Genomic DNA, 19,872 nt, shown 5'->3' on the forward strand with positions numbered 1-19,872 from the left:
ATAGGAAAACATGAAAGTGACAAGAAACATACATTAGTAATAGGGCTTCATAAAAAACCCGATGCATTTCAACTTAAATTTAATGTTTGTTTAGACAGCTGTAATTAATCTAATTATGGAACGCATTTCATATTTCCTTGCAAAAATAGTCTTAATTATATTTCTTAATTAACATTGCATTTTTAAACACCATATTTTATGTCTGCATTTTCATTTTGCTCTTAGATGAATTGCTGTCTGGAGTATAAGTTTTGTAGCTTTTTGATATTGTTTGTTTATTTTTTTCTTCATTTTTCATTTATTCCTTAAAGTAGGCAATTGATTTTTCCTCTTTTTTATTCAAAAATCATGGGAAAAATATTTACTTTGGCACTTTCTGCTGTATAGAGGTTAATCTAGTGATAAAAAAATAATACTTAGGAAATAGAGCTGAATGTTTAAAAATACAACTAAGTGATAGAATTTGAAATGAAGCTACACTGATTGTTCCTGGTGGCAGCTTTATGTTATAAATTTGCTAAAGGTCATGAAGTTAATAACTTGGAACTATTTTTCCCGAGATTAAAACCCAGACTTGTTACTTTGGAGAGAAACAAACTGACAACCCCAGCCATCAATGCCTCATAAAACTGTGGTTTGTTTGATTTGAGAAAAAGTGAAACTTATAGGATTGCAGAAATATACTGAAATCTGGGACCAAATTCCTGGAAGCCTGGAAAGGTTGTAGGACAGTGAAGTGAGTTGTATGCTTATGGTAAAATAACCTTTTCCATAAAAGTTATTTTTAATGAAGAATGTTACTATTTGTGATTAAATAAGAAGATAACTCTTGCTGTGGTCCCTATCCTGGTTTCCTCTTGACATGTTTCTGTGGTGGATAATAAGAGTAGTAAGCTTATGTTTTGGAGACTCTAGTTCTCCAGTCTTTTTCATCAAGTTCTGTTGGACACTCAGCCTACTGCTATTTCTAGAACTTGCTTGAAAGAACAAAGTTTTATGCAACTTTAAAACATGTAGTGTCCTTTTAAAGGAAAAGTTATATTTTATTAGAATACAATACCTCCTATAAAAAATATTCTTGCAATAGGATAAAGAAACCCTTGTTCTTAAGACTATCAAGTATATATTAAACTAATGGCCAAATATTATTAGTTATATTTCAAGATTACAGGAAAATTGGCAATACTTGGGGCTTACAACAGACCTGGAGATGTTTGGGAAGAATTACTGAATGACTAATCAAGAAGATTAATATAAACTAACAAAACTACTATAATTTAATAGATGGTTTGCGCTTCATTAACCCTATGTATGGGTTGAGAATATCCTGGAGATAAGTACAGTAAATAAAGCCATATGCATCTCTGGATATAAAGATTTTCCTTAATTTAAAACTCAAATAGTATTGTGGCGCAGTAAATAACTTACAAATATACCTTTCTTAATCTGGCCCATAAATTTAATAATTTTCACTTTTTTTAAGTTTTATGTTTTCCAGGCTTTTAATTGTATGATCTGTCCTACTTTTAAGACTTCAGGAAACCTCAACAATCACAGTCTTCTCTCTCTTATAAATAGCAGCATTTCAGGGTCTTCTACCTATTTCAAAGTGCGGAGAACTAGAATCGTTTTGAAGTATTAGTTTTCTGAAAGATAACTTGACTATAGCAGGCTCCCTCCAGTAAGTCTCTTCCAGGTTTCACAGAATCTTCCTTCCTGAGTATGCTTGAGATGCACTGCCATGTGGGTATTTTGGATAGTGTAGCTGTTTGCTGGTTTATTCACTGGCTGCTGGAACCATTTTGCTTATAATGGAAAAACTTTATTCAAATGCATTTTCAAGAGATCAGAGTGAATTAATCTAACATCATCTGGAATGGCAACAAAGATCTAGACTCATCACATCCATTTTAAATACATAGAGCTAGATGTAATCACCATCCATGGGTTCCCTTTTTATCAAAGGACAGAAGCTCACACCTCCAGAAAGTGAGTCAGGTCTTCAGAGAGCTGAATCACTTTGTGCAAATGCTTCTCTCTCCGTTGATAACAGAAAGTTAGGATGACTGCATACCCAACTTGAGCACAGCAATTAAATCACTCATTTTGTGATTCCATTCACTTCAATATGCATCACTCCATTCATTCCATTCTGTTGTTAAATGAAGATAAGGAACTTAGATGGATAGATAGAATATATATATAAAAAATATATATAAAAGCAAAAATATAGAAAATATATGTGATATATATAAAAATAAAACACATCATATATATTTGTACAGATAACAGTTCATCATATATATGTATATGATGATGAGTCATGCTTTACGCAGTTATGGATTAGTAAAACCAATATTCTTCCTTCAATAAAATCACAAGGTATCATGCCTGCCCTCAAGGCATGATCTATATTTATCACAAACCAGATCAGGCTTTTACTGTAAGTTGGAAAGCGATCAGTAGAAACAACTCTAATTTAGACTTCTTTTAAAAATCATAAAAATCAAATGAAATTCAAGTTGACTGGTTTTATTTTTTCTGCTGTACATGAGTTAATGGACAGGCATAGAGCAGTTGCATAAAATGTTTATAAAACTGTACAATGTTGAAATAAATATTGTTCAGCTCAGTTTCACAGCATTCTGCCAGTCTTTCTCATTTTGAATAATACCTTTTCTCACATTGAATCCTACCTTTTCTCACATGCAATTTGTAGAAACTACTCACCAAAATTTGATTTTATGATAAACAGTTGACAGAATCTTCCAAATTGAGACTTAAGTTGTTTTTGACTTCCAGCAGGTTCATGTTTGGGGTATATTAATAGATCAGAAAATGTGACCGTGTCAAAAGTGGTGCTGCCTCAGCAGGTTGCCTGTAAATCAATTCAATGAAATATTTTGGTCAAGTACCATAAATATTTAGGTGTGAGAAAAAAAAAAGTAAATGATTGTGACCATGGGATGCTTTATAAATATTTTATTATCACCATCCATCATCACCTTTTGGGAATAAAGACTTTTTTAGGCACCAAAATGACGAGCTACATAACGAAAAAAGATTCATGCTGAAAGTGAATATTATTCCAAATACTTGAACACTGACTGTGCTTTGGTCTCATTAAATGATTCAATCAAATTTAACAGGTTCATTTGAATCCTCTGTGGAACTTTGATTTCTTAGATTGTCCTGCTAAAATTAAATGTATGGCAGGAAAAAATGCTAATTTTGAGGAAATAAGATTAGATGAGATAGCATTCTTCACAGGAGTAGCTTCAGTGGACAAGAAGATGGATGAGTTCTATGCCATGTTGAAGATGGGTGCAAATTTATAAAGATACGCTGTCTGCTCTTTGTGTGCCATAAAGTCTGTCTAAATAACAATATCCTCTCAGGGAGAGAATCTGCTGTTCTGGCTGCCCATGTATTATTGTATTTGGACTATCTCCATTTGCAAATGTTGACTTTTCATCTGTGACCAACGAATGAAATCTGTATGGGAAATGTGTAAAATATTTAATCTTTATTTATTTGTTAACAAAAGGGTTTTTTGCCAAATCCTGTTTGCACTTCTTTTCTCCCACTCTCCCTGGAAGGTGACTGTCTGCATCCACAGTGTGACACTTAAGCTGAGAATACAAACTGCAGTCATTTGTGGGGTTTTGTTTGTTTGTTTGGTTTTTAATGACAGAATGCATTAAACCAGAATAACAATCTCAGGTATTATTTTGTTTCTTCCATATTTCTAAAAGGTACGCCACAATTGGCTACATCTGTCAGTCAAAGTTTATACAGAATACAGTTTATGTTAGTATTTGCTGATACCTAGATTTTTAAGACCAGAAAAAGCCACTAGATTATCTAGTAAGCCTACATTTTTTTACTACAAGTTATAAAGTTTCACCCAGTTAAATTCTAAAAAAAAAAGGATGGCATAAGGATATGAACATAGGCAATGTGCAGTCCATGATAAGTAACAGAGATGGAATTTTATAACCAGTGAAGAGCACTGAATTATCTCGGTTTGAGCTGTTCAGTAGAGAGCTCAGCACCACTCCTGATCATGACTGCTTTGGAACGCCTCCTGTGGCATCTTCCTACACCCTTCATACCCTTGTGATTTCAGAGTGTTGTAACTTGCCTGCAGAATGGTTGCAAGTCTAACATTAGTCAATTCATCTATCTATTCATAAAGACTAGACAACGCTAAGCAAACTTGACCCCTAGAATCTCGCAAGCTTGGCAATCGCATAAGGTGTATCCAGTAAAGATTAGGAAACGGGCTGCTTGCTATCTTCTGTGGACAACCGAGGGTTAGAATTTGGTTAAATCTCTGTGACTTTTCAAGCAAAAAAGAGGAGCTACCATTAGGCTATAAAAATGTATTTCTTACTCTGAGATGTCGCTAAGAGTTAAGTGCCAAGTAAATTCAGTATTAAATAATTTCTGTTATTAAAAAAAAAAAAACAAAACCAGAACTAAACCAGAAATGTAATAACATACAGCTGAACTAATTTCAAGGGTGTGTTTATATGGTGGGACAGAAAGATGTAAATGTGGCCTGCCTATATACTGAACTTTCCATTTCCAAACAGGCTGGTTTGGAAGACTTCATGGGATTATTAACAACTCTAAACTACTAAACTCTGCTGAAATTCCTTATGTGCTTTCTCTAAGTGTATTTGCTTAGGCACAACAACATGCAAACTTAGTCTTGTGACACCTGCCCTGTATCTAGCTGGACAGTAAATAAAGCAGCCTATTCATTCCCATCTGCAGAAATAGGCCACAAAATTCCTTCCAAGGAATGTGTAGGTAAGCAGGTCTAGGAAACCAAAGACTTGATTCTCAAAAGCATTGTAAAATGAATTCCATTTCTTGGAAGTTGTCAACTCTTGGAAGGTGTCTTGCCTTGGAAAATGCAAGGAACTAAAGACTTGTCTAGGTTGCCAGTGCTTCAAAGTATGGATTCTATGGTATATGACTATTTTCTGAACATGCACACATGGAAATATATGCAGATTTATATACATGTATGCCAATGCAGAAAATGTAATTGGAAATGGGCACAGAAATTTAGGCCAGATAAAAATAACATATTGAAAACAAAGCCATTACTGATGGAGGTATAACTTGTAAATGGTAATGGTATTAAATTTCTAGGAAGGATAGCAGAAAAAAACCCAACCAAGCAATCTAAGTAACACTCTCTTTCATTGTAGCTTTTGCACTGGAGCAGCTATAGGAGAAACTCAAGACAAGAAATACAGAATATTTTCTAATACTGATCATGGTGTTAACAGACACCTTTTCTACAATAGATTAGTAATTTCAGCATTTCCTAGGAGTGTAGTATAGTCTTCTTTCCTGCAGGAGGGATTACAGAACTGTTTCTCATTTATCAGAAATGCTCTTGTTACCAAGATAGAGGTTGATTCTTGCACATCTATAGGAGAGAGGGGCCAGAATCTATCAGGATGAAAAGAGAACCTGAACTGAACCTTCCAGAAATGTTCTAACCACAAGTAGCCTCTGCACAAAGTTTGAAACAAAAGGCAGGTGACCTTTCTGTGATCAGCCTATGGGTATAAACTGGAAGGGGGGGAAAAGCAGGCTACTGCACTGCTGTATTGTTCAAAGCTACAACCTGTTGGCATACGTTGTTAAAATGCCAACCACGTTGAGATATTGAAGGTATGAAGAGAAGGAAACACTCACTTTCTTAACTCTGGAAAGATTTAGGCATGAAGCAGTCTCAGTCACCAGAAAACTGAGGCAATTCTGTGTAGAAGCAGAATTTCAAGTAGCTGAATAATCTTGCATATCAAAATTTAGCTGCCCATGGAATCAAAGAAGTCTCGCATTATTTTTGAAATTATAGTTTGGATCTTAGACACCGACGTTTCTGTGGAACCCATCTGGATTACTTAAGTACTTCACAGAATTGTGTAGAAAATCTTATTCTGCCAGGCTTTCCTGTCTTTTCAGAAAATACTTTAGTTGCTGAATTTCTGGGCAGTACCTCCCACACACCCTAACCCCCCCGGTTTTCTGTCCCTCCTGTTATTGTGTTAATTAAGGATTCTGGCAGCTTACCTTTGCTAAGTAATGCAACTATAAGCTAACCTTACTGTATTATTTAGTTCAGTAGTGATGAAAAAGAAGCTTGGGCCAAGACAGGGAACAGGAACTAGCAGGGGTTTCTTGATCTGTACCTAAGTACAGAAGATGCAACTCCAGGAGGGGGAGAGAGAAGCAGCAGGTTACAAGGTGGTGGTGATAAGTCTACCAAAACTGGTAGCAGCAATGGTAGGAATCCAGGAACCCTGGAACAAGGTGATCTAGGGACAGAATGTGATTTTATCAGCACTGACTGTGCCAGGTGGAATGACCATGCAACAAGACACTAAAAATATATTTTTAGTAGTCACTGAAGAATCTTGCTGTTAATAATACCAAGAAAACACATCCAGCACAGCATGTATGTGGCTCTGTAGTCTTGGATTATTTTTTTAACAGACTAGAAATAAAGAACAGTCTTTCTCATTTATTTGGCTGATATTTAAGAGAAAAAAAAAAGTCAAAAGAATTTTTTTCATTATGAGCTGTTTTCCAGCTTTTATATTTATTATATACAGTAGTTGCAAACCCTCTATGAAATGTGATAATATCTTTTCAATTCCAATATATGTGGGGAAGGCTGTAAAAGCGTGTAGTCTCAGAAAAGGTCATTTAGTAAAGTAGCCCATGAAAGCTTAACAAAGCTTCCTGTATTTGAGGTTAAATAGAGCTGAAAATGTTGTTGCTGTTGTTTTCTTTTATTTTTTCTTTTTAAGATGCAATATGAAAAGTTAAATAAATATGATTGTCTGAAACACAGCTATGGCCATGTTCAAATCCACTATACTTAATGTTAGTGCCCTCAGGCAAAGAGCACGCATTCATTTTTTTGAGGACAAAAAGTCTCACTGAATGGGAATTATCTTGTGGTCTTGACTCTTTCAGAATTGAAGAATGAATTTTCTGGCTTTAAGCAAGAGAGTTTTAAAGAAGCAGGTTGAAAAGCAGCTGGTCAACACTCCAGAAGCTAGTTGCTAATTGCAGCAGTAAGTTAATCAATGAAAAGCAGTTTAGCTTCTGGGTATAATAAAAAGAGATAAAAGACCACACAGAAATTCCAGCATTAGGGTATGACCGACTCTTGAGTGGCACACATTATTTTCCTTCTTACACCTGTCTGCTTTTGAGTAGGCAAGTCATGCATCTGCTTGACAGCTATTAACAGAATAAAATAACAACAAAAAAGCATTTTGGGGTAAGATCTGATATAAATATTTACAAAGACAATTTAAGGGAGTGTTTGTTATGCACTTTTCTGTTTGCTTTCAAAACATTTAACTCCAGAGACAGATGGCTTGTACAGTTTTATCAGCACTTGTGTCATTATATATTCAAGCAGCCAAGACTGATAACCAGCCTCATGTATTACGGATTGTTCAGAGAACAAATACTTGGAAAAAAACCCTACATATCAATAAAGTACTTCAGTGTGGAAAAACTTGATACAGAAATTTCAGTGACATTTTTATGAAGAGAAAGGAAACAAATTAATGCAATTATAAAATTAAAGCAGCAGGAGCAGGTTTTTAAGTGGTGTCATTGTATGTGGTAATGAAAAAACTTTAGAAAATTGGGTGAAAGCTATTGTTCAGCAGTGGTGGAGGAGAAAGATAATTACCATTAAGTCAATATTATGCTTCCTCAATACAAAGCAGCCAACTCTTCAGTGCAAGCTACCCCCAGAAGATCTCTCTCCCATCATACTGCTCATGATCATTTCACTTTATGCTACTGAATAGCAACCTGAATAATAAGGAGTCTTAGAAAAGAATAAACTGTCTATACTTGAGAACATAATTACACAAAACAGGTGCTGAAAAAAACCATATTGTTGAAAGACTGTATTTTTTTTTTTTTCGTAGGTGAGGTCCTTTTTTTCCCAAACCCATTTTTTATCTTCTTCCTCTATCTCACAGTAGGACATTGATAGAGTCCCCTAAATCATGATCATCACCATTATTAGCAATAATATTTACAAAAATATTATGCTTGTATCTAAGGGCCTTAACTGGAGTTCAGGTGTGACAGGCACCACACGCATTATGAATGAAGCTGCCTTTTTCCTGAATCAGTAAGCATGATCATTCCTTGCAGTAACTCAACAGTAAAATATATTATTTTAACAATATGCAATTCTGAAAAAAAAATACTTTGTGGATTTCTTTTTCTCTTATGATGGCTTAAACCAAAAGTGATTAAAATAATAATTGTTAATTATATATTAGATGAAGACTTGCAAGGCATTTTGTAAACTTAAACCTCACAATATTTTAATAAGGCAAGTAAATCTTCCCTGTATTTTACAGATTGGAAAGCATGAGTCAGAGTACTTGAAAATATGCATACTCACTTGAGTAGGAGTCTGAACCTGTTATCAATTCTAGACAAGCATTCTATTCATAGATTTTTACATACAGGTATATGTAGAGGTGTATGCAGATTTACAGCATACCTCACATGCCATGGTTGACTGGAGGAGGACTTGTACACAATAATTAATTTTGGAAGTCTAAGTGGGACAGTGGTATTTTGTTACACCAAAAAAACCCAGGGAGCTGCTCCTCCCGAACAGGTGATCATTTTGGCATTGTTACCCCATTCCTGTCTGCTGCTCACAGTAACAGATATCTGAATATTCCAGTGCTCTCCAGAAAGTTTATCAACTTAAAGATGGCTAAAGCAAAGGATGTTTATAATCCATTCTGAGTTTAACAGCATTAACTGCCTAGAACTGTTACTAAAGAAAGCAAAACATATGAAGTAAATCTTCCAAAGAGTTTGACATGTAGCTTATAGGGCCACAAGCATATTTAGTCCTAAGTAAAACCAGCTTATTACTCATTTAAATTTTAAATGGAAATAAATGTCTTATCTCTCGAAATTTATTTAACTAAACAGGAAAAGTAAGTTATCGCCTTCAGAACTATAGTACTGAAGGCTCTCCTGTTAACCTTTTATTCCACTGTAGACTGAAAGCACTGAGTGCATGCACTGTATTTCTTGAAATGTGTCATTATGTGGTGAAGGGTTTTCTTTGTGTTTTGAAAGTTTTAATCCCTGCCAAACCTTTCCTCCCTGGTCAGCAAGATAGTATTGTACTGTGAGAGTAGGCAGGTTGAAAATAGTTCTGCCACTTCTTGCTTTCTTTCTCTGAAAATTGGAAAGAACCTAATTAAAATTAAATTTCTGTTGTCAGGGAAAAAAAAAAAAAATCAGCTTTTAACCTGTAGATTAACCTTTGGAAATGTTAACAATATACCATGAGTACTTCCTTTACTTATTATTGCTAAGTACCTGCCTCAGTTTGATTATAACTTCATACTAGAAGATTCAAAGAAGAGCTTTATAGAAAAAAGACTCTCTCTCTTCCAGGGAATTATCAAAGTTCTCATTTTAGCATCAAGGTTCTTGGTTCTCATTGAAATCTCTGCTAAGCTCCTACTTTACAGTTGCTTTTTCTTTTTTTCCTAGTGGTTCTGGCTTAATTATTTCATCTTGTATTGACCTAAATGGAAAGTAGCATTGATTCTATACATTTTTCATGTTCTCATTGTCAGCAATAGGACACTTTCTTATATGGGGAATGCAGAAGCAACTTTTATTATAGTTTATTATATTCTGTCACATCAACAGCGTACTGGATATTCTTCAGATATTCAAAAAGAAGAGCTACTCAAAGAGAAGAAGATTAACTAATTACATTGTAACATGTAGAAATATACCTGATTGGATTTTCTGTATGTGTGTGTAAAAGCAGTCGGTTGATAATCTGTAGAATTTACTACCATAAGTTATTATGTGCCAGTTAAAAAAACAAAAAACCACACAACTGGAAAGAACAGCAATTTCCAAAAAATTAATTGGGATAATTTCAGTATTGAGAAAAAGATCTGTTACTAAGGGTAATTTATTATATATGCATGGAGTACAAAAGAATGAAATGTTCTTTGGCATCGTAACACAGAAATCTTTGTTAGAGTGTCCTCATCATTTTGAGTCTCAATTGTATTATTATAAAGATACACTTTTTTTGCTGATACACTACTGACATTTTTCTTCTGATTAGTACTGCTTTTTAAGATGCTTCATAACTTCACTATTCATGCCTACCTACTAAGGTTCTTTCTCAAAAATCAATCTATAATTTCCTTCCTGTCATTGGGCTGTTTAATCAAGGAAAAATGTCTCCTTAACTCTTCGAATGTCTACAGCACTAGCCAGTTGATTTACTCTGAAGTCAAGAAAAGGCATCTCAAAATTCTTGCTCAAAATTACAATACGGTTAGCAAAGAATCATGACAAAGCATATCTCAGATATTGAGAAATATCTAAGAAATACACACAAAGTGATTTCTCTGTTTTTTTTCCTGGCTTGCCCTTCCAGTCTGATCAGATGAGCAAATTCAGCCATTTAGAAATGCAGTAAGACTGAGAGGAAATTAGTGCTGCTGAAGACATGGGTTACCTGTCTGCTTGATTGTAAGATGCCTGTAGCTGGCCAGCTGTGTCCTCAGTAGCATGTGAAAAATGATGTGGATATTTAACATGCATAGTACTTCAGCAGACCTCATTTGTGTCTCTTGTGGTCTCATATTCCTGACTTACAAAGAACGATAAGAACAGTTCTTTACCAAGCACAAGATTTGCATGAGCCTTCTTTTTTTTATTTACCCCTTGATTTTTATGGTTGCATAGCAGCTATCTGAGATGTGTTTAATGGTCAGAAGAATTATAGATTTTATTCTCTTTCCTGTTGCAACGTTTTGAAATGTTTCATGGTTTCATATTAAATCCAGCAGAGTTTAACTTCTCTCTTACTTGTTGGGAGTGTGCACTGGGTAGATGTCTAGAACTATGCACCAATCCAAGTTTGTAAAATAGTAGACATTAGAATAATCTTGCATACAGAGGATTCCTTTGGGCAAGCACATTTCTGGATAATATAAATGTTTCTCAGTTTAGTGGTGCTAGTTCACCAGGGCTCTGCAGCAGTAAAGTGAGTTGAAAGCAGAAGAGAATACATCCAAACTGTAGGCCTTTACAAGCAGCATTATTCTCACTCAGTATTTGCAAGGGTATGTTTACTTCATCTGACTTTTTCACTTACCAAGCTCTGTTTTCTTACTGTGATTGAAAAAGGGAATTAAGTTTATTCACAGTAGGATCTGAGACTGATAACTTAGGGCTAATTGAACTGTATTTCCACTTTTGGAAGCTACGTAGGTAGCATATACAGCGAGTATAGGCCCTACAAAGCAAATAGTCTATAACAAAATGAAAATGTATCTAGGATTTACCAGCACAATATTTTGTTGCAGAATCATTGTTTATTTTCTCACGAGCTATATGCATACATTTAATGCTGAATATCATGATTTAATATTATGTCTTTTTTTTTTTTCCTCTCTCTCCCTTTCTTCTTTCTGTTTGTTTTTCTTCTACAGATGGGCCTCTTGGGCCACGAGGATTAGCTGAAGCTACAGAGATGTGTACTCAAGAATGCCTGGTTTTGGGTCACTCAGACAACTGTTGGATGCCTCCCAGCTTGGGCCCATACCAACAGCCAAAGTCTCCTCTCTCCACCTTTGCACCTCAGAAAGAATGGGTTAAGAAGGACAAACTAGTTAATGGACACACATTGACCAGGAGCTGGAAAGAAGATAGCAACAGAAACCAGTTCAGTGACCGAAAGCAGTATGGTTCCAGTGAGGGCCATTTCAACACTGGCAACCACATGAATGACATTCCTCTGGCCAACTTGAAGTCTTATAAACAGGCCTCAGGAGCTGTTGAGAGTCCAAAGGAGCACCAACTATAAGAAATGGTTACTTTGGACCAAAGACTTTAGCCTACTTAGACTTGCTAATACTGTGTGTGTGTCAGAGCTTTATGTACTGGGTAGACCTCTAGAACTATGCTTCACCTAGCAGAGATATGCATATCTTTATGTTAGCACCGTGGAAGGTATGATGTCCTGCAACATGAAAGAGTGTTTCTACTAGTTGTGTGGTTTTGTTAAATAGACATGATTAAAATCTGCAGAGATCTCTCCAGTTTGCAAATATCCTTTTTTTGTGTGTTTGTTTTTTGACCCTGGACTGCTGCTATGAACAACAGAAGATGCATTTGGAGAGTGAGAGAGTGAGAAAGTTCAGTGGATTGCAATGGTTGAAAAGCATATCCAGTTAGAAAATTGTGCTTTTGTTGTCATTGATCTATGCTGGGACCGTTATACTTGAGATCATATTGCAAACAAAACAACTGAAACTGTAAACATTAAACCTATTGTGCTATTAACAATGTTAGTGGACACTTATAAGTCGATCAGTGTTCAAATACTTGTAAATAGAGACAATTATTACTTACAATTTTTGTGTACTTATAATGTTCACTTGAAAAGATACTGTAGCATATTTCTGTGTTTCACAGTTGCTTTTTACTTTCTTTCATTTGCTTCCTGTTGTTTTGCTTTTCTTTTCAGTGATGGTGTTTCTGTGTTAGTAGTCTGTCTGACACACAATGTTCCAAGGAAATCAAAACACTTGTGTTAAAAGTGAAAAAAGGAGTGATGGGGTGGGAGGGAAGGTTGGTTGTAGAAAGGAAAAAAAAAGATTTTTCTTTCTATGTAGTACCAAATGATGCCAGCATTCAGGTAGAATTTCTTCTTTTTCCTTTTTTTTTTGTTTGTTTTTTAATATTAAGAAATGAAAGGACTTGTGTAAGGGCTTAATAATTTGCAATTTTTTTTTTGAACTTCCATTATGTTTCATAAAACAGGGAAACTGCAAAACAAAAGAATAATATTTAAATTTGTGGTGGTGGGTGAGAGAGAAAGCTGTTCGTTTGGAATCCTTGATCAAATTAGCTGCAGTCTGTAATTTAATGAGTGGTAGCTGACATTGATTTCAGCTGGACTATAGGGAGGAAATTCTACAGGAGCAAAATACAATAATCATGTTTTTCCAGTTGGGCAGGTGTGTGTCTATACCTAAGACAGTTTGTATCGCTGAAACAGCAGCATTTGTGTTGATCTTCATCTGCGTTAATGTTGTAGTAACACAAGTGTTTTTAGACCATAGCCACAGAATATTTAATGTGTTGTGCCTTCATGATGTAACAGAGCATTCTCCTGGTAGGCTAGTTGGGGGAACTAAAGGGTTAAATCTCTAATTATTGCTGTTTAACTGTTTGTTATCATAGTCGGTCAATGCCTGGCAGGTACCAGTATCATGTCACCTCAGTCAAACCAGCAGAGTGACTCCTAATGTTAATAAGATCTAAGTTGCACGCAAAGCAAATCCAAATCCAAACATTTTTAGATGGTTTTTGTTAAGGCATGACAGATGATTTACACAAATAAATAGCATGCAAAAAAAAAAGAAAAAAAAAAGTCCTTACAGAAAAAAGCAAAAGTTACTTATGCCACAGTGAAACATCAGTCTTAAAGTAACAAATTTAGCTAACCTGAAGGTGATTTTGTTGTTACCAAAAATACAAGCTTTTTTTTTCTTCTTTATTCTTTTGTATATAGCAGTTCACTTTTTTTTTTACTTTTTTTTTTCCCCTCCACAGTATAAAAGGCATAAAAATGGGTTAGGGGTGCATTGCTTATTGCAGTACTTATGTCAGTTTGTGAGGGGTGTTTGATGACTTTGACAGAATAAATATCTAACCAGTTATCCTTGTTACTGCTTTGCCAGTTCAACGTTATTTAGTTATTCAGCTCTTGCAATAAATGTTCTGAATTCCTGATTGTGTTGTGTTAGTTCTTGGGCAGATGCCTAAGGGACTTTATTCCTATTAATTTCCCTTTCTTTCTGTTGTTGTTGGTTGGTTTGTTTCTTTGTTTCATTCTGAATTTCCAACTATTTTTCTAAGTGTTATCATGGTCCATTTGGTTCATATAGATATGTACAAGAATGGAATATACGACAAACAATAAATCCTGAGGGCCATATTCTGTCATTCTTATGGTAAGTAGGAACTTATTCAAAATTAGTTATTTGAATTGGGTGAAGTGTTACTTACCCAGCGCAAAAGTGACAGAATCTAGCCCTAGATTTGTTAGGCATACTTAAGCACATGTAATAAGCATCCTTGCATGAATCTTTGTAACAGTACAGTGGTAGCATGTAGAAAAGTCAGCACTTACCACACATCAGTCTTTCTTTTGAGAGTAGAATAAAGTCATATCAAAATACAGTAAATACTTTCTTATAAGGAAAATTTGTGTGGTTATATAACCATTTTTGTTGCAACACAGTAAAAAAAGAAAAAAGAAAAGAGAAAAAAACCCAACCCAGCAACCTTGAAAAAGACGTATCAATAAAAGTAACCCATTTTTACTCAGCACAAATGCTGAGTTTTATAGCAGAGGTGTCCTGAGTCCTATATTAAAACCAGAAATATAATAATTATTTGAAAACCCAAATGGCACCAACTATTTTAAATTATAAGTGCCTTTTTAAACAGAATATATTTGAAAAAAATTCTATCAAGGACAGAAAGTAAATGATGTGACTATTGCTGCAGAAAGAGAACTATATTCTATTCCAACCTTCAATACTTTGTGCTGCCATCAACCTGTGCAGGAGGAGCACAAACGAATATGATTTAAATTTCTAGCAGGTGAAAATTTTCTCATCCCATTTTCTCAAATTTTCTTTTGTGTAATTTTAGGTTCTTAAGGTCTTATCTACCTTTTAAATAGTTATTAAAAAAAAAAAAGACAGGAAAGAGAGAGAGAAAGAGGGCGGGGGGAAGGAAGCAAGCAAGCAAGCAAGGAAGGAAGGAAGGAAGGAAATACCTGCAGCACTGAGAACTGTATCTTAATCTCATTTAAGCCAAAGGAAAGTTTTCCAGAGGTTTCCACAGAATCTGGATTTGACCCTAAACATGTACTCAGTAAGTGCCCATTCATTCACAACCATTTGGTTTGCTCAATCAGTAATACAAGTACTGCTGTGTAACACTCACAAATTAAGAAAAAAGAAAAAAAAAAAAAAAAAGGTTAAATCCTGACAGGAATTCAGTGATATGCCAGATGAGGAGCTTAAAAAAAAAAAATTGAAAAATCCCACTGCCCAGAGTGAGAAGGCAGCTGAATATTGGTGACTATTCAAGTTGACTAGCTTTGAGGCTAAACTATACTTAAAATTATTGGTAACCTGGCATGATATGGATACCTCTCTGATGCCAGTTCTAGCTTTTTTAATTCAGCTAGGAAGATTGGGTTCCATTTATTTATTTATTTATTTATTAATGCACACATTTGAAGGACTGCTAAAAAGATAAAACAAAGGTTTCTTCAGGAGTTCTTTATTTTTACTGTTACTAACCAAAGCACTTTTTTGAAATAGAAAATGAAAAGCATGCATAGATATAATTATTTAGTCCCACTTAATCCTACGCTGTGCCAACTCTTACTAAAGATAGAGCAGTCGGGTCCTCTTTCCCAAGGAACTGTCTGAAGGCAGATAAAGAAATACATGGAACAGAATTAAGGAGGATGCAGAAATATACATCAAATTTATCAAATAGACATGAAGAAAAATATATTCACATTACTTGCTTAATGTGATTATTACTTTTTAGCAAGTTATTAATAGGAATCATGATCAGAAAGAATCTTAAGGACTTGAGCATACGGTAGACTGAAGTCTAACGGAGAAACTCAGGAAGCGCTGAATACATAAATGGCATAAAAGCAGGAGATGCATATCTGTGTGAGAGGAAAGAACAGGAGGGATAAAAACTGATGTAGATGACACGAGAAAACAAAGAAATAGGGAAAAGAAGATCACAACAGTGATGAGAAGTTTAATCTTGGGACTTTTGAACAAAGGGAGACACTAGTAGCTTTAGCGAAATAGAGGACACAGTGAGAATCACGGGACATGGCAATAGGTGATGTCATGGGATCCATGGGACTCATGACATGACAAAAAGCATAGGGGTAGGGTCTAATAGCCTTAGGCCGTAGTGTCTGATACCTCAAAATAAGTTACAAAAGTATTCCTACTGGCCTGAGAGCACAGCAGTGATGTCATATCCAGTTCAGACAGAAGAACGAGTAGTCTGTGGTGACTGATTTCCTGTGACCACAAAATATTTACCTGACTCAGCTGATAAAACTTTCTTAAGGCATGTATCCTTGCTGTAAAGTAAAATAAACAGTGAGAGTTCTCTACAGCACGTGTGCTCACGTGTGCCAATTCAGACAACGAAAGCAACTGAGTGCTCATGGCATTATCTCTGAATGCTCAATTCTTTCCTGTTTAATACACTTCCTCAGCAGAACTGTGCTCCAAAGTCTCAACTTTATTTAATTTATATGCTTGCAGTCCTTGTTGCTGTGATGAAAAACTTCAAAATGGAAACCAATTCTAGAGCAGAGCAAGGCATTTTAGTATAGAGAAAACATGATACAATATCACCCAGAGGTGTGAATCAACTCAGTATATCATGGACAGTTAAGCTCTAACTCAATTAATATTAGTTTTATTAACTTTCACTGCTGGTCACCTTAGTGGACACATCCATCAAATATAATTACCCCAAAATCCAAAACCACCTTCGACTTTTCCTCTTGTTCCAAAAAAACTCTCATTGGTAGATGCTTCTTTGTAAAATTATAAGATATCCTTTTTCACACATTACTTGGGTGGATCAATTTTTTTCCAGTGTGGCTTCTCTGAAATATAATAACTTATATAACACAGCTGCTTATATTATAAACTGCTTTTCTTGTGAAAGCACGCTTTATACTTTGTTTTCAACCAGTTGAGCATAGTAAGAACATAACATAGAGTGCCAGATTCTGATCCTTCAGGCTTTATTGAACCTCTTATGAAGCAAAATATCAGGACCTGTCCCATAATTAGTAACAGAAATAGCAAGTACTTTAGTATGCAGTGGACTAGCAAATGCCTGAGAAGCAAATTTGTAATTTCCAGGTTTTTAAAACACAATGTAGTTTATTTATAAACTGAAATTAATGCTAAGAAATGCAGAACTATGAGCTTTTTTTTTTTTTTTTTAATTGATACAGACACATCACTTCACTGGACACTAATAGAACTTATGTGCTGATATGTATCCTCATCCTGCCAAATACTGTGCAGCTCTTTTGAGACACTGAGTGCACTTAATTTCTTTAGAACACAGCAGTAAGCATCCTCTTGTAGGAGAAGCTCAGCATTTCACAGGACTGGGTCCCCAATGAGCATGTCATATGCTAAGTTTTGAAGCAAGAATGCTTTCTCTATCTGCAGCATCTCATGGCTCTAACTACATCTTTAAATTTTTACTGTTACCTAACTGTACAATAGAAAAAGTATGTCTTTAACTACCAGAAAGGATCTCAAATTCTCACTGTATATTATGAAAAGAAAGAACTGAAAGAAAGTAATGTCCCTCATTTACAAAAATAAGTTGTTTTTTTTTGTTTGTTTGTTTGTTTTTTACCACAGCCATTCTTAAATCCACCTGTTTTGCCTAGGTATTGCAACACATTCTAATATTGCATGGCATGTAAATAGATACCTTAATTACTCATAATGATATGATTATATACACATATATATATATAGATTATATATATATACTTAAATATTATCAATCACATAATTACTCAGTATTATTTAATGGAATTTTTGGATTATGGATTTTGTTGTTTGATGTACTTTAAACTGTATGAAGCAGCATATTCTTAAGACTACCCTCACCAATGCTTTTGATTATTTATTCATTAAATAAAGTGCTTTCTTTTGCTTGTTATAATCCTGTTTGTACAACCATGTGATAATGTTAAAATGGGTAAGTACTGTACGGGAATTATAACTGCTTCTTTTCTTGTCTAAATATATACCTATAACAATATTTATTAGTGATCTGAGTTTTAAGAATGTGTCTTTTTATGTGTTTACTATCTCCTTGCACATGGTCCAAATTTAAAGGAAAGCTGAGATAACATTTCTTCATGTAACTCCGAATGCCCCAATAGCTTTTAAATGTCTTTTTGCCTTTATTTACAAGTGAAATTAGGATGAGATCTGTACTTTAAATCAGCCATAAAATAAATGCATAATACAGTACTTTAGGTTTACTTACTGTAGTTATCATAAGCAAACCTACATACTTCATTTCTCAGGTAAAGATATATTAAGCTTCAGATGGGAGAGGGAGAGACTCTGCACTCAGAGGACAATATTTAGAACAGCTGATTTAACAGAAGATGAGTCAGAAATCTTGTACACTAAAAAGTGTTTTTTTTCATGTTTCACAGTCATCTTCTGTCTTTGTTTTGTAGAGAGGATCAACTAGAATGTGCGCCTCTTTGAGGAACTCAAACATTTATTGTTGATAAAACTGGGAACTGGTTTTGGTAACCCTTAGTTATATCAAAGTCAGTGGGAATTTTCTTGATTATTCCAAAGAGCCAGTATTTCACCAGCATTTAAATGTGTATTTGTTTGAAGGAAACTCATCTTCTGCTTTCTTTTCACTTACTGTAATATTGCATAGAAAGATTCTTCCCTTCCCTTCCCTTCCCTTCCCTTCCCTTCCCTTCCCTTCCCTTCCCTTCCCTTCCCTTCCCTTCCCTTCCCTTCCCTTCCCTTCCCTTTCCCTCCTCTCCCCACCCCTCCCCTCCCCTTTCCCCCACTTTTGATGTTTTCTGGAGAGGTAAGTGCTGCAGTACCATGAAATGGTGGACTGAACTTGAGATAGTTGAGGGTTCCTGGTGCCTACCCAAATTGGACAGTTCTCTTAAGTCCCTTGGTTACTTTTCAGGGAACGCCAGATGGGCACTATTTCCACCAGCCACCAAGGCTCCCTCCTACAATTTGCTTTTTTTCACATCACTTGAGAACCCACCTGTACTCCTCAAAGATTTCAACATTAAGCTGAATCTGTTTCTATGTTTTATTTACCTGTACCACTTCCTTCCTAGAATATAGAGAGGCATTTTTTTCCATTTCTTTTCAGGTAGGGAATTGAAAGTGGGATCTGTGTGGTCCTGCAGCTATGCAGACATTTTTGACATCTTGTCACATGGATGCTAATAGAAAAGAAGGCTGTTGACCTCATTGCTTTCACAATGGAGAGCAGGAGAGAGGATGAAGCACAGACAGGAAAGGGAGGGGATAGCAGAAGGCCGTATATGTTACACGTGTTAGGGAAGAAGTAAACTACAGCAGCAATGAAAAGAGTAAGTTTAAATGTGATGAGGAAAATTATTATGAAGACCCTTAAAAATGTGTCCTAAGTCTTCAATCTCTGTAACACTGTAAGAAACGACGCTGCTATCTGAATAGGTTTGTGTACACACAGCACATGTAACACTATTTTCTTGTGAAAAAATGGTTAGTCAGAATTATGGCAAGGCTGTACCATTCTTCTACTGAATTTCTTCCATTTGGTATTCACATTCCTTCTAAGAAATGCTAAATTTTTTGAGACATTGCTCTTCCGCCTGCCACATGTATATAGAGACCAGATTCAATACTACACGATTTCAGTAACTGAGCACTGAGTTTGACTAATGAATTTTTAATATCAAATGCTTATAAAATCATTAGCTACGGATAACTTACAAATAATCCATAGGCCCAAATGAATAAGAAATTATCTGTTACCAATTTGCAAAGAGAAAAAAGGCAACCAAACAAAAAAAAACAATACACAAAGGATTACACTCCTGATAAACAAGTCAGACACTTTTACCTTCCACCTGCCTGCAAAAGGGCA

At 35.2% G+C, this 19,872-nt stretch overlaps 1 protein-coding gene across 3 annotated transcripts in view; it reads left to right on the top strand.

Moving 5' to 3' along the window:
• The window catches only part of PCDH9 (protocadherin 9), a 708,940-nt gene extending 696,184 nt beyond the window's left edge, over positions 1–12,756 (top strand). For all 3 annotated transcript variants that reach the window (XM_076363055.1, XM_076363065.1, XM_076363071.1), the window contains one exon: positions 11,568–12,756. In XM_076363055.1, the coding sequence (XP_076219170.1) occupies positions 11,568–11,941 (374 nt within the window). In that variant the 3' untranslated portion in view covers positions 11,942–12,756. The remainder of the gene's footprint in view (positions 1–11,567) is intronic.
• The last annotated feature ends 7,116 nt before the right edge of the window (positions 12,757–19,872 follow it).

This window comes from Aptenodytes patagonicus, chromosome 1 (genome assembly GCF_965638725.1).
Source record: "Aptenodytes patagonicus chromosome 1, bAptPat1.pri.cur, whole genome shotgun sequence".
NCBI lineage: Eukaryota > Metazoa > Chordata > Aves > Sphenisciformes > Spheniscidae > Aptenodytes > Aptenodytes patagonicus.